This window comes from Microtus oregoni, unplaced genomic scaffold (assembly GCF_018167655.1).
Source record: "Microtus oregoni isolate MIOR12 unplaced genomic scaffold, Mior012 000002F_ref0000024, whole genome shotgun sequence".
NCBI classification, from domain to species: domain Eukaryota; kingdom Metazoa; phylum Chordata; class Mammalia; order Rodentia; family Cricetidae; genus Microtus; species Microtus oregoni.
The window spans coordinates 24,952,788-24,967,100 of NW_024543061.1; the positions used below are offsets into that span (position 1 = coordinate 24,952,788).

Genomic DNA, 14,313 nt, shown 5'->3' on the forward strand with positions numbered 1-14,313 from the left:
GCAGCTACTAACCTCAGAATCCCTCTACTCTCCACCTAATTGGGACTCATGTACACTTCACTCTGAACAACAGTATAGCTTCTTGGCCCCAACAATGATCAATTTTCGACCATTAACGTACAATCCCAATGTATCTGAACAGAACGAAGAGAAAAGCTGATCTGGCCTGAACTGGTTTGCGGTACACGTACACTAAGACAAACCATATTGTTCCAGTGAATTTTGTTGGAAAATTCCAATTTATAATCTTATGCCTATGTATAATTGGGCATGCATATGAATCAAATTGGATGCATTATGGGAAGAGACATGTGCAGTAGGAAAAATAAATATATGACCTAATCTACCAATTAAAATAAGAGAACACCCAAAGTACACCCGAGTAACCAGCCCCTTCTTAAGGCCTCGAGTACTCTCTCTGATCTCATGCTCTTATAAGCTCAATAAATGCACTTGACAACAAGGTTGGACTTGGAATAGTTACTTTGACTTATCACTGATTACCTACCTGTGGTCATTAAATGTTTATTCACATCTTCCCAGGAAAAGTTCACAACAAACTAACTCACTCTCTGCCTCTCTCACTTCACAATCACTATTGAAACTGTTACTTATGCTCACCTAAAAATAGCCAGGGTCTTAAGGTTAACCAGTTAGGCCCAAACATACTTTTCACTAAACCTTTCCCAGTCCTAAATCTTCTATACCTACAATAAAAGCAATTAGGAAAATAAATGAAAACTGTCTCTTTTCTAATCTTACTGTTCTTACAGTCATGAAATTAACTTTAATATCAGAAGCTTCAAATCAGCTTCTTCAGTTTCTTCTTCTCAGAAGAAACAGGGAATGCCACCACTAAGATATAACCACCACTCCCCCGAGGTTCAAATGTCTGGCTGGCTCAGCGTCCAGAATTTGAGCACAATTTCTAAAAACACAAAACAAAATAAGAACTGTTTGGGTGGGAAGTTCCACCCCAAGCCTCCTCCCCTGGGAGTTGCCTCAGTCCAGACTACACCTCCGAGAAAGCCCTCCAAATGGTGGCCCCTCCTCAGAGATGCTCAAGACCACTCCCACAGGGTATTTAAACTGCCCCTCAGAAAACACACACATGGTTTTCTGGTCTTCCTTTCCTCTCTCCGTGGTTTTCCAGTCTCCCTTCTCTGTCTCCATCCCTGGGGGTCTGGAAGACCACCGGGGAGCATTAGTATCCACTAAACCTGGGCTTTTTCTAATTCTGTTTGATTTGGTCTGATTTGGATTATTGCATTGGCAGAAAGGTTAATCGGGGTGCAAAAACTTTTCAAGAACCAAAACCACTGTGAAGATCAGCTGTGTAAAGGGACTGACCTTTTCTGAGACACAGTTCAAAAGAACCATGCTTAAGGCCAAAATGTAAGGTGACCTATTTTAATCAATTAAAGTTCTTTTCTCGGCTATAAACCAGTACTTTTGATAAAAACCTTCCAAACAAGATAAAGCAACATTTACAGTCAAAACACGTCTTCCTCTCCCTCAGACCTACACACAGGAAGAATTCCTTTAACCTGTTTTGACTGGCTTTTATCTTCTCAGCATTCATCTGCAAACACAAAGTACCCATAAATCACTTATAAACTTGCTAAATAAAAATCTTTTAGATAAAATAAGTTATATTTAGTAAAGATACACACACACACACACACACACACGTAGTAACTATTAATGAAAAAGGAGGTCATGAATTTGAAAGAGCCCAAGGAGGGGTATATATGGGAGGGTTCGGAGAGAAATGATGTGATTATATTATAATTTCAAAAAGAAAAGAAAAAAATAAGCATACCAAAACGCTTAATCTTTTTGTTTTGTTTTATTTTCATTTTTCAAAACTGAGTTTCACTGTGTAGCCCTGGTTGCACTGGTCACTTGGTAGACCAGGTGACTGATGCACAGATCCACCTGATTGCCACCCAGGGCCATGGCGCTGTCTGGGCCTGGGCTGGGCCTGATGCAGTCACAGTCAGTGCTGATGTCCATGACTCCTGATACCACCAAAGGCAGAGATGATAGGATTGTACAGAATTGTCACCACCTCTCACTGACTACAATACCAGGGAGAACTGGTCCTGCCCCTCACTGGCTGAAGCACTCCGGAGAGAGGATTTTATACCACCTCACCTGGGCAGCAAAATAAAGCTGACCCTCTTTGGGGGGATGGGAGAGGCATGGGCGAAACTGGCCCTGAGAGCATGAGAACGGAAGAGCAAGTCACATCCCTCTCATCTCCCGTGTGGTGGTGTGAGGAAAGATGACTTCTTCCCCTTGCCTCTCAACACCTGGAGCAGACGAGAGAACCTTTACCAGCTGCAGTACTGGCCCTGTTCCTTGCCTGGGCAGCAGGGTAGAACTGACCTTATAGACAGGGGTGCAGGTGAGCCAGCCCTGAGGGTATGAGGGGCATAACTGGTACTGCCTCCCTCATCTTGGGTGTGGTGGTGGGGACAAGGGACAGATGCCCTCCCCTGGTGAGGAAAGTAGGCCCTGCACCTTGTCTAGGCAGCACAGTAGAGCTGACCCTGTTGGGGAGAGCACAGGTTAACCTCCCAGGGAGTGAGCATTAGATCTGGCTCTGCCCTTCATCTACCACCCCGCAGTAAGGGCAGGGAAGATCCTCACCCCAAAGAGCCTGAGGCAGGTGGGAAAGTTGACCCTGAGGTCAAAAGAGTAGGAGAGCTGCCCTTGCCCCTCACCAGCTTCAGCACTCCTGAGAGCAGACCCTGGGCAGCACAATAGAACCAACCCTGTTGGCAGAGGTGTGGGTGAGCCAGCCCCACAGTTGTGAGTGTGGGAGAGCTGTCCCCACTACTCATCTATCAAGCAGCAGTGTGGGTAGGGGAGAGATAACCCCCTTATTCCTCATCCCTCACCACCTCCAGTAGACAAGGGAGGTCATCTTCCTCTTTACCAGCTAAAAGCGACCCTGCTCCTCACCTGGGCGTCACAGTAAAGCTGACCCTGTTGGCAGAGTCACGGGTAAACTGGCCCTGAGAGTATGAGGATGGAAGAGCTGGCCACACCCCTCTGTCTGCTGTGTGATGATGAGGGTGAGAGAAAGATACCCCCCCAACCCTGCCACCTGTGGTGGGCAAGAGCTGACCCTCCCCTTTACCAGCTGCAGCATTCAGAGAGTGGCCCCTGCACCTCACCTGGGCAACACAGTAGAGTTGGCCCTGAAGGTGTTAGGTGTGGAAGAGCAGACCCTGAGGGCTTCAAAGTAGGAGAACTGGACCCGTCCCCTTGCTGCAAAGAGAGAACTAGCCAGGGCAGTGCTGGAGAGCTCATCTTTAAGGTGAGGACAAGGGAGAACTGGCAGGCTAAGTCTACCACTACCCACGCCCAGAATCAGGACTAGGAGTTGAATCACCACAACATCCACCCCATCTGTGATCTGCTGGAGGGACCAGTACTGCAGACCAAAAGCTACTAGATCTCTACAACACAGAACAACAACAGGATAGCCAGGGAGTCCCAAGTATCGAAAGTGTAGCAGAAATCAGAGGCCTGGAACCATGACTCTGTGCAATGGACACTTGCAAGTAAAGATATACAGATAAAGTGTTTACTGTCAGACCGTGTCACACTGCCGCTTCCATAATGAGATTTTTCCTTTATTTCCATTTTTTTTCTTTAAATTTTATTTTATTTTATTGGGGAAGGAAGGTTGCTAGGATAGAGGGTGGATATGGAGGGATGGGTAGATAAATGGGACCAAGACTCGTGATGTAAAAGACACAAAGAATAAATTAAAAGAAAGTTAAAACAAACAAAAGCTTTTTGTCAGGAGGAAAGAGAATCCAAAAGATCCAAATATACTGTATCTATTTTTGTCTAGAAGCAAAACAGCTAGTCTATTACCAATTAACAAGGAAGAGGAGGGAAGCTGTAAAATTAGTGATTATTTTATATGCAAATTTGAGTTCACAATAAATTAAGTCAGCAGGGCTAAATAACAAACAGAAAACTAAAAATTAGAGTAGAAACTGTTTAAGTAGCTCAGTTGGAAGAGTGCTTACCTAGGATATACAAAGCCCTGGGTTCAATCCCCAGCACCATATAAATACCACAAGTGTGGTGATAGACCCCTATAATCCCAGTACTCAAGATGTGGTAGCACAAGAAACAGGAGTTCAAAGTCATCCTCAGCTAGTGATTTGACACACATGATCACCTCAATTAAAACAGAAAAAAAAAATGCTCTACAAAGGCAAGCACTGTTTCATAATTAAAGAAAACAAAAAACAAGAAGCTGGGGATAGACAAAAAATACCTCAGAATAAAGCCCATAATGTGAAAAACCCATGCAAATATCATATTCAATGTGGAAAACTTAAAAAAAAATAATTCCTCTAAGGTTTTACAACAAGACAAGGGCAACTTCTCTTGCCAGTTCTATTCAACAAATAATTACAAGTCCTAACCACAGCTGTCAAGAAAAACATGAGGATCTAATTTGAGATTACTGAGCACCGTGTAAGAGCCATGCATCTGTGATCCCACAGTGCAGTTGGGAGGTAGGGCATGTTAAGAAATCCCCAAATTTCACTGGCCAGCCAGTCTAACTAAAGTGAGTTACAGGCAACATGAGAAACTGTCTTAAAAGGTGGGGGACTGAAGAGATAGCTCAACAGTTAAGAGCACTTGTTATAGCAGAGGACCCAGGTTTGATTCCCAGCACCCACATGGCAGCTCACAACTATCTATACCTCCAGTTACAACACCCACTCTGATCCCTGTGAGCACCAGTGGTACAGATATAGATATAGGCAACAAACAAAATTCATACACAACAAACAAAATAAATCTAATAAAACTTTGCTAAACAATAAGGTAAACAGTAACTGAGGAACCCACGATTTGCATATATACATGCACGCACATACACACGAACATGTATATACTGAATATCACACACAAAATCAATTACATTTCTGTATACAAGTAACTATCCAAAGAAGAAATGAGAAAAGTTTCATTAATATAATATCAAAAGTCAATCAGCAGCCAGTAATCTCAGCACTTTGGCAGAGGGAGGACTTAGAGACCAAGGCCAGCCTGGGTCATAGTAAGTTTCAGACCCCACCTCACCAATGGGAGAAAAAAAAGGTCAGCCGGGCATGGTGGCACATGCCTGTAATCCCAGCATATAAGAGGCAGAGGCAACAGATCTCTGAGTTCCAGGTCAGCCTGGTCTACAAAGTAAGTTCCTGGACAGCTGAGGCTATTACCCAGAGAAAGCCTGTCTCAGAAAAACAAAAACAAAAAAGTCAGTTGCTATATACGTAAATACTTAAAACTTGTATCCTAAAGAGTGTAAGATTCTAATGAAAGAAATGAAAAAAAGCACAACAGCCAGGCATGGTGGCACACACCAACTTGATCTGTGTAGTTGATTTCCAGGCCAGTCAAGTCAAGCTACACAATGAGACCCTCAAGAGAGGTGGTTTGGGGAGAAGGAAGAGGAGGTGAGAGGAAAAAAGAAAAAAGCACAAGTAAACAGACAGTCCATGGGGATTGAAAGAATTAATACTGTTAACAAAGCCATACTGCCCAAAGCAAATCACAAAGTCAATACAATCTCTGTCAAATTGCAATGACATTCTTCATGAAAATTTAAAACAAAAAATTCCAACATCCATATGAACCCACAAAAGACCCAAACAGTCTAAGAAATTTTAAGAAAAAAAAAAGCTAGGTATCATGATGTGGGAGTGTCATATCAATCTGTTGATTTCATTGGTTAAGGAATAAAGAAACTGCTTGGCCCTGATAGGTTAAAACATAGGTGGGAGGAGAAAACAGAACAGAAGGCTGGGAGAAAGAAGCTGAGTCAGAGAGTCGCCATGATTCTCCCACTCCAGACAGACGCAGGTTAAGGTCTTTCCTGGTAAGCCAGCTCGTGGAGCTGCACGGATTATTAGAAATGGGTTAGATCGATATGTAAGAGCTAGCCAATAAGAAACTGGAACTAATGGGCCAGGCAGTGTTTAAAAGAATACATTTTCTGTGTAATTATTTCGGGTAAAGCTAGCCGTGCGGGCGGCCGGGTGCCGGGGACGCAGCCCACCGCTCTTAATACTACAGAGTAAACGCTCCGTATTTCAACAGTATCATATTTTTTATTTTAAATACACAAGAAAAATAACTCAAAATGAACTTTTTAATGTAAAAACTAAAGTCATAAAACAAGAAAACACAAGGGAAAAGCTCTTTGACTCTGGTCACACCACAAGCTCAGGGTACAAACTGAAAAGATGAACTGTATCAAACTAAGAAGCTGCACAGAAGAGGAAACAACAAAGTGAAAAGGGAGGCTGCACAGCACTTGCCTGACATCCATGAGACCCTTAGTTCAGCATCTAGCACAGGGCAGAGAGAAGACACAAGAGACAAAACAGCAGGGGGGAGAGGAAGGGATAGCCACAGGAGAAGAGGAAGGAAAAGCACACTACAGAAAGTGAGAGAAAACAATCGCAGTATTTACAAACTGTATCTAGTGTGTTTCTCTGTGAGTTCAAAGTCAGTCTGGTCCACATAGTGAGTTCTAGGACACCCAGAACTACATAGAGAGGCCTTGCTTCTAAATAAATATATGTGTGATATTTTTGATTTTGTTCTGATAAAGGTTGCTTGAAGTCATCGGGTGGGACCAGCCACTAGCTGACCACAGAGGTTTGGAGAACTGTAGAGAGAAGACAAGAGGTAAGGCAGGGCTCAGAGGATCTCTGCCCCTTTTGTTCGGAGGAACCAGAAAGGTGGGAAGTCACTGTGGCTGCTCCCCTGCTTCTCTGATCTTTCAGGTTTTCACCCCAATATCTGACTCTTGATTTTTTTAGTTGATAAAGATTAATTAGATTAATTATTGATAAAGATTAATTAGACTGATGCTTACTAGAGAGATGACCCAGTGTTTAAAAACACTGGCTGCTTTTGCAGAGGACCCAGCATGTAGCTCCCAGCACTCACATGGAGGCTCACAACCATCTATAGCTCTAGCCCCAAGGGATCTGACACCATCTTCTCATTTCACGGGCACCAGGCATATGAGTGGTGCAGTTATACATAGCAGCAAATATTCATACACATAGAGTAAAAATAAATAAATCTAAAAATGTACTAAAATGGATTAACAAAATATATATGAGATTTTGACTGACACATGCAAAGCCCTGAGTTTTTAATTTAAGACCCAATTGGAAACAGCCCAAATAAAGAATGGGCAAAGCTCTAAATAGACATTTTTGTAAAGTAAATGTATGAATGATCAATAAGCACAAGAAAATATGTCCATCATTACTCAGACATGTGAACAGAAACGGTCAGACAGTGCTAGAAAGGAAAGTAGCACAGCCACACTGGAAAACAATCTGGCAGGCCCTTAAAGGGTTAAATACAGGAATGCCAAAATGTCCAGCAATTCCACCACCAGATATATACCCAAGAGAAATGAACTCACAAGTCCACACAGTAACATGTATATACCCAAGAGAAATGAACTCACATGTCCACACAGTAACATGTATATACCCAAGAGAAATGAACTCACATGTCCACACAGTAACATGTATATACCCAAGAGAAATGAACTCACAAGTCCACACAGTAACATGTATATACCCAAGAGAAATGAACTCACATGTCCACACAGTAACATGTATATACCCAAGAGAAATGAACTCACATGTCCACACAGTAACATGTATATACCCAAGAGAAATGAACTCACATGTCCACACAGTAACATGTATATACCCAAGAGAAATGAACTCACAAGTCCACACAGTAACATGTATATACCCAAGAGAAATGAACTCACATGTCCACACAGTAACATGTATGCTTAGAGCAGCAGCGTTTTTAACAGCCTAAAACAAGAAAAAAAACTGAGCTTTCCAAGAGTAGTTTCCTCAGATGAAAAGCAAATAAACCTCTACAGTGGCATATCAAAAGAAAAATACATAAAACTAAGAATGAGAAATAAAAATTGGCACATACAAAAAAAAACTAGAGTCATTGTTAAAATGAAGGACTTTCTGGGAAAATCATAAATTATCAAAATTGACCCAAGAAACACCAGTCTACATATACAGACCACCGCTGAGAGGAACCTGGAAACACCATTCGCTTCTGGTACGGCTCAAACATCAGAGAAACATTTCCACACAACTAACCTGTTCCAGGGCATAGAAAATATTCATTCCAGCACCTTTCACGCAAATGGAATGGAATATCACAGACAAGGCTAAAAGCTCTGACCATGTATTCTTTCTTCTGAAAAAATGGCAACCTGCTGTCAGAAGAGATGCTGAGCACTAGCGGGAAGCAGGAGGGTAAGAGGAAAAGGGAGGAGGGCTGACAGGAAACTTCAGCTGGGTTCATGATTCCATTAAAAGTTGAACAACAAGAACCTCCTCTAGCGCTACAACCCATGAACATTACAGTCTCCCAAAAATATTTTCCTTCACAATGCAAGCTTCAAGGAGAGGTGTCTGAAATCATCTATGCGGAAAGATCCCCAGGAATAACAGGAAACAAAGTAGCAGAGGCTCTGGATCACTCATTTCTCAACCAAGTGTTTGAAAAGCAGAAGGGAGAGAGGAAACAGAGCTGGCTCCACCAGTAAAGCCTGGTGACCTGCGTTCAATTCCAACACAAAAGGGAAAACCGAGTCTACAAATTGTCTTCTGACTTTCACCTGCATTCAATCCAACCGAGTTCCTGCTCTGTTAGAGGGAGACAATCCCTGGAGCTTGCTGGTGGATCAGCCTAACTTAGTCCAATGAGCTCCAGGTTCAAAGACAGATCTTGTCTCAAAAATTAAGATGGAAGGTGTGGTGGCACACACCTTCAATCCTAACACTCTGGAGGCACAGGCAGGTGATCTAATAAACAAGGTGGGAAGCAATCAATATGTACCCATACATACATGCATATGTGCACACAAACACTACACCCCTCCACACACACACACACCAAACTTATCATTACAACAATCTTACTACTTCGGAAGAGATAGATGACAGAGGAATTGAGTACTACACAATGAACACATTTTTTTTTTTTTTTGGTTTTTTCGAGACAGGGTTTCTCTGTGGTTTTGGAGCCTGTCCTGGAACTAGCTCTTGTAGACCAGGCTGGTCTCGAACTCACAGAGATCCGCCTGCCTCTGCCTCCCGAGTGCTGGGATTAAAGGCATGTGCCACCACCGCCCGGCATGAACACATTTTTATTTTATTTATTTATTTTTTTTTTCGAGACAGGGTTTCTCTGTGGCTTTATTTCTACATTCTTATTTTTGGAATCTACATTTTTATTTTCTCATTCTTAGACTCTTCAATAACAATTGAAAAATTAGTTGTGAAGTAGCAACAAAGTACTTTTATGATTGGGTCACAACATGAGGAGCTGCATTAAAGGGTCGCAGCATTAGGAACCACTAGTAGCTCTAAATCCTGGAACTAAAACGCATATGCCATCACACCCTGCTCATTTCCTTGTTCAAAAGACTTTTTGCCTGACAGTATTGCAACAACCCACTAATTAGTGTCCTTCATTTGTTCAGAATGCTCTCATCTTCCCCTACGAGCACAGCTATCTACACTACTTGCTCTCTTGCTGAAATACGAATCTAATCACAAACATCCTTTAAAGCAGTTTACTGATGTCTCGAAACTCCAGAGATAAATCCTTGAAATCCCTGAAATAATACAGAAAGCTTTGTAATCCAGACTCAGCCTGCTGGCCTTTAATTCCTTAAAATGCCATGCTTTAAATGATGTGGCCCATTGGTAGACAGAACGTTTGCCTAGAATGCCCAAAGGCTAGGGTTCAATCCTAGTCCTACAAAAAAAAAAATCAACTCAAATGTAAATTGTGAAAATATCACACTTCCCTTTCCTCATCTAGGCTTTTTTTTTTTTTTTTTTTTTTTTTTTTAGTTTTTCGAGACAGGGTTTCTCTGTAGCTTTGGAGCCTGTCCTGGCACTAGCTCTTGTAGACCAGGCTGGCCTCGAACTCAGAGATCCTCCTGCCTCTGCCTCCCGAGTACTGGGATTAAAGGCATGCACCACCAACACCCGGCTTCTAGGCTTCTTTTTTTTTTAATATTTATTTATTTATTATGTATACAATATTCTGTCTGTGTGCATGTCTGCAGGCCAGAAGAGGGCACCAGACCTCTTTACAGATGGTTGTGAGCCACCATGTGGTTGCTGGGAATTGAACTCAGGACCTTTGGAAGAGCAGGCAATGCTCTTAACCACTGAGCCATCTCTCCAGCCCCCTAGGCTTCTTTTTAAACCCTTGTTTAGTCAGCCTCCCAGTCTTCAAGGTGCCTGCCCAGCCTTCACTGACAAGTCCAGGTTATCTGCTTTATGCATCCACAGCATTTCAGCATATGCCATTTTCACTTAGGAGAACATGTGGGTTGTATCTGCCTCCCTCTTTAGAGTGGGAATGCTAGGAAGGCAGGGGTTTGGTTCACCAAAATTTCCTTAGCGTCAAGTACAATGTGTGGCCCAAGGTGAATGCTCAAAGTCTCAGCTGAGGGGATTGAACACTCCTGCCATACCTAGCAATCACAGTCCATGCATCACTGTGATGATGGAATTGTTCTGTAACCTAAGCTCGGCTATCAAGCACTTGAAAAGTGATCAAACGGGGCCCCTGAATTCCTAATTTTAATACCCCACCCCCACCCCAAGTACTAGGGCTTGAACTGAGAGCCTTGCACACACCTCCACCACCTGCAAGACCTCTAGCACTTAAATACACCACCAGCCCTTCTAATTCTATTATTACTAACTAATTAATATGTAAAGGACCACACGTGGTGGTGATGAACAGGAATGCAGTTCTTGACAGTTAAAAAACATTAATATTAAGAACATGGTTAGTTTCGAAATGATCTTGGCAGGACCTCTGTAAACTCGGCTCTTCCTCCATTTGGTCTTGACTTAGTGCTTTCTAATATTTCAAACCAGAGCTGACTGATCACAGCTGCTTCCATTCCAAGTTCCTGCCATTGGCTAAGTACCCATTAATTGCTACAAATGAGGTTCCGGAGACACACAATAGGCGGGGGACTTATCGAGACAACTCACGCAGAGTACATAATCCACACTAATTCCTCGGGAGCGGGGGTTCTTACACTTCAATAAAACTAAGGTGCCAAATGTCTCTCCGCTAGCTAGCAATTCCCAAGTTCCCTCTTCAGCTCCCACCTTCTGCCCAAGAGGCCTTTCTAATTGCACGCTCAGGGAGTGCCGGCTCCCTGCGCAGCTGTCCTATCTGCCCAAGTTCAAAAGAACCCGGACTCACTAAGAGGCCGGAGAGACACCGCAGATGTCACTGCCAGGAAGAACCCAAGACTGCGAAGAGTGTGCCAGCCCCACAAGCAGGGGTCTCCGGTCCGTAGGCATGGCGAACCGGTTCCCAGATCATGGACCAATTTCAGTAGTTCAAGCACCTCGACTGACGCTTGGGCCTCAGCCCCGCTCCTCCCCACCGCCCCGCTCCTCCCCCACGGCCCGGCTCCTTCCTACAAGCGCCGCTACCCACCTCAGTCTCGCTCAGATGCTCCACCGGAGCGTACAGGTACCGCGGGGGCGGGGGCGGAGGGAAAGCCCTGCCAGGTTGGGCAGGGTGCGCCTGCAGCCAGGCCTTAGCCATCTCGTCCTCCTCTTCGTCCGTGCTTTCCCGCGTTTGGGACTCGCAGTTAAAATCCAAATCCACCTCGGGCCCCGCCTCTTCAAAGTCTACCTCTTCCACTTTCACAGTCTCTTCAGAGGTCCGGGCCTCCACGGTCTCCTCGGTCGCCGCCGGGAACGCGTTCTCCACCTCCTCCTCCTCCTCCAGCTCGCCGGGCCACGGTAGGTCCTCCGGCTCCATGTTGGCGTCGCGCTCCAGGCGCTGTGCGGGAGGAGGAGGAGGTGGAGGAGGAGGAGGAGGAGGAGGAAAGGGGAGGGGGTGGGGAGAGGAGGGGGAAGCGAGTTGACTGGCGGTTGCGACCGCGCGCAGGCGCACTTGACGCCACCGCCCCGGGCGGGGCGGGGCTGCGAGTGAGCGCGCGCGTTGCTAGGGACGCCCCGCGGGGCGCGCGGGAAGGCTGCAGGAGAGGAGGGCTGTGACCTGCTTCGTCACCGGACCTTGCTTATAGCACTGTATGCTCACAATAAACCTAGACCGGGCTTTTCTGGGGGCGCTAGGGCACTTCCAGCTCAATTCATTCCTGATTTTTTTTTTTTTTGTCTCTCGCCCTCAAACCCTAGGATAAACCCATAAATGGATAAATCACATTCGCAAATTACAGATGTTTAAAGAGTTAGTGCCTTAAGTGACAGTCTACAGCTGGCATTTGAATCTAGCAGTGGTGAAGCATAAGGGAACGAATGAATAGTTTTTTTAAAAAATGGACGCTGGAGTCAAAAACATAGGAAGTGGGATCTGACTTTACCACCTGCGGTGGTGTGAAAAGGAGCACCTAGAAAATGAGGTTAAGAGGCCCCTGCAGGTCTGGCTAGGTGGTTCCGCCAGCAAGGCATCTACAACAGGAGTCTAAACCCCTGACTTCGATTCCCAGAACGCATATAAAGGTAGGAGGAGAGAACCAGTTCCCCTAAACCGTCCTTATTGTGTGAGTGCACAGCAAGGGGGAAAGGAGGAGGAGGTGGGATCAAAGGCGTGTGCCTTAACGCCTTTAATCCCAGCACTGGGGGGGCCGAGACAGTGGGGTCTCTGTGACTTCAAGGCCAACCTGGCCTACAGAGGGAGTTTCAAAACTACCAGGGTGATTAGAGAGGCCCTATCCCCAAAAAAAAAAAATGAGGGAGGGCAAAATAGCTTAGCAGATAAAGGCCTTGCCCATGCCTCTCCTACCCTGCATGACAGGCTTCTAGCAGCAAAGCTGCACCTCCTTCATCTAAAGGCATCACAAGTATTCAATTGACTGAAACACTGAACTAAACATTTCTAATTTAAACCATCACAGATAAACATTTGTTCAGGTCTCCAAAGAAAAAGCCACAAGTATGCCCAGTGTCTGGAACAGTCTCTGACCTTTAAGGAGATGCTCAGTGAACACTGTCAAATGGAATGAAGTCCAGACTGAATTGTCTGGTCAAAAGATGATAAATAGAATACGGGGATAAATTTGGCTTCCCTTGGAGTTCCTATGGAGTCTGCCTACTGGAGAACTTTTGACTTCCTCTCCCAGCTAGCCGCTGGGGGCATCATATAGTCAGAAAGTGAAGTAAGTGTTCCTCCAGGTGTTTGGGTTTTTTGTTTGTTTGTTTGTTTTTCGAGACAGGGTTTCTCTGTGGCTTTGGAGCCTGTCCTGGAACTAGCTCTGTAGACCAGGCTGGTCTCGAACTCACAGAGATCCGCCTGCCTCTGCCTCCCGAGTGCTGGGATTAAAGGCATGCACCACCATCGCCCGGCTCCTCCAGGTGTTTGTGTGGCTAGAGGGAAGCTGATTATAACTTGCCAGTTGACGCCAGATGGCAAAACCCTCCCAAGAAATTCATTAACAGCTCAAAAAAAAATGATAATTACATATGGCAAATGTGGAAAAATTCTACCATATATATGTGTTTGGAAAAATAGATGGGCAAATAAAAACACATAAAATATGACAAAGAGTCGGAAAATTTAGAAATAAAAGCATAAAGGAAAAACACAATAAATCAGTGAAGGCAAAATGAAGCATTCAGTAAGTTTCTGTTTGCTCTAGTTTCATTTCTGTTACTGTGATAAACTACCAAGCAAAAGCAATTTAGGGAGAGGGGGTTTATTTTAGCTCACAACCCTCGGCTATTTACAGTCTCCCACAGCAGGAAATTCAAGGCAACAAGTCACATCACATCCATGGTCAAGAACAGAGAGAAATTAACACCTGTATGCTTGCTTGCTTGCTTGCTTGCTTGCTTGCTTGCTTGCTTGCTTGTGAGAGATTGTCTTGTTAGTTGAGGCGGGAAGACCCTGCCCACTGTGGGTGGCACTATTTCCTAGGCAGGAGCTCCAGAACTGGCTAAGAGTAGAGAAACTGAACTGAAAACAAGCAAACAGACATGTATTAATTTCTCTTTGCTCGGGAGTCTGGGTGTGTGTGACTGGTCTGAAGCTCTTGCCACCAGAACTTTCCCACCATGACGGATGTACTCTCAAATTGTGAACCAAAATAAACCCTTCCTCCCTTAAATTGCTCTTGTCAGAATGAGTCTTCTCCAGCCTGACGACCAATTCCAGATATACCACATTTTCAAGACCTCTTGTTTGAAA

The 14,313-nt window shown here is 44.5% G+C and overlaps 1 protein-coding gene across 1 annotated transcript in view; it reads right to left on the bottom strand.

Moving 5' to 3' along the window:
- The window catches only part of Alms1 (ALMS1 centrosome and basal body associated protein), a 126,044-nt gene extending 114,119 nt beyond the window's left edge, over positions 1-11,925 (bottom strand). Inside the window, exon 1 of the mRNA XM_041635530.1 lies at positions 11,596-11,925. Coding sequence (XP_041491464.1) covers positions 11,596-11,925 — 330 coding nt within the window. The remainder of the gene's footprint in view (positions 1-11,595) is intronic.
- Positions 11,926-14,313: the final 2,388 nt, after the last annotated feature.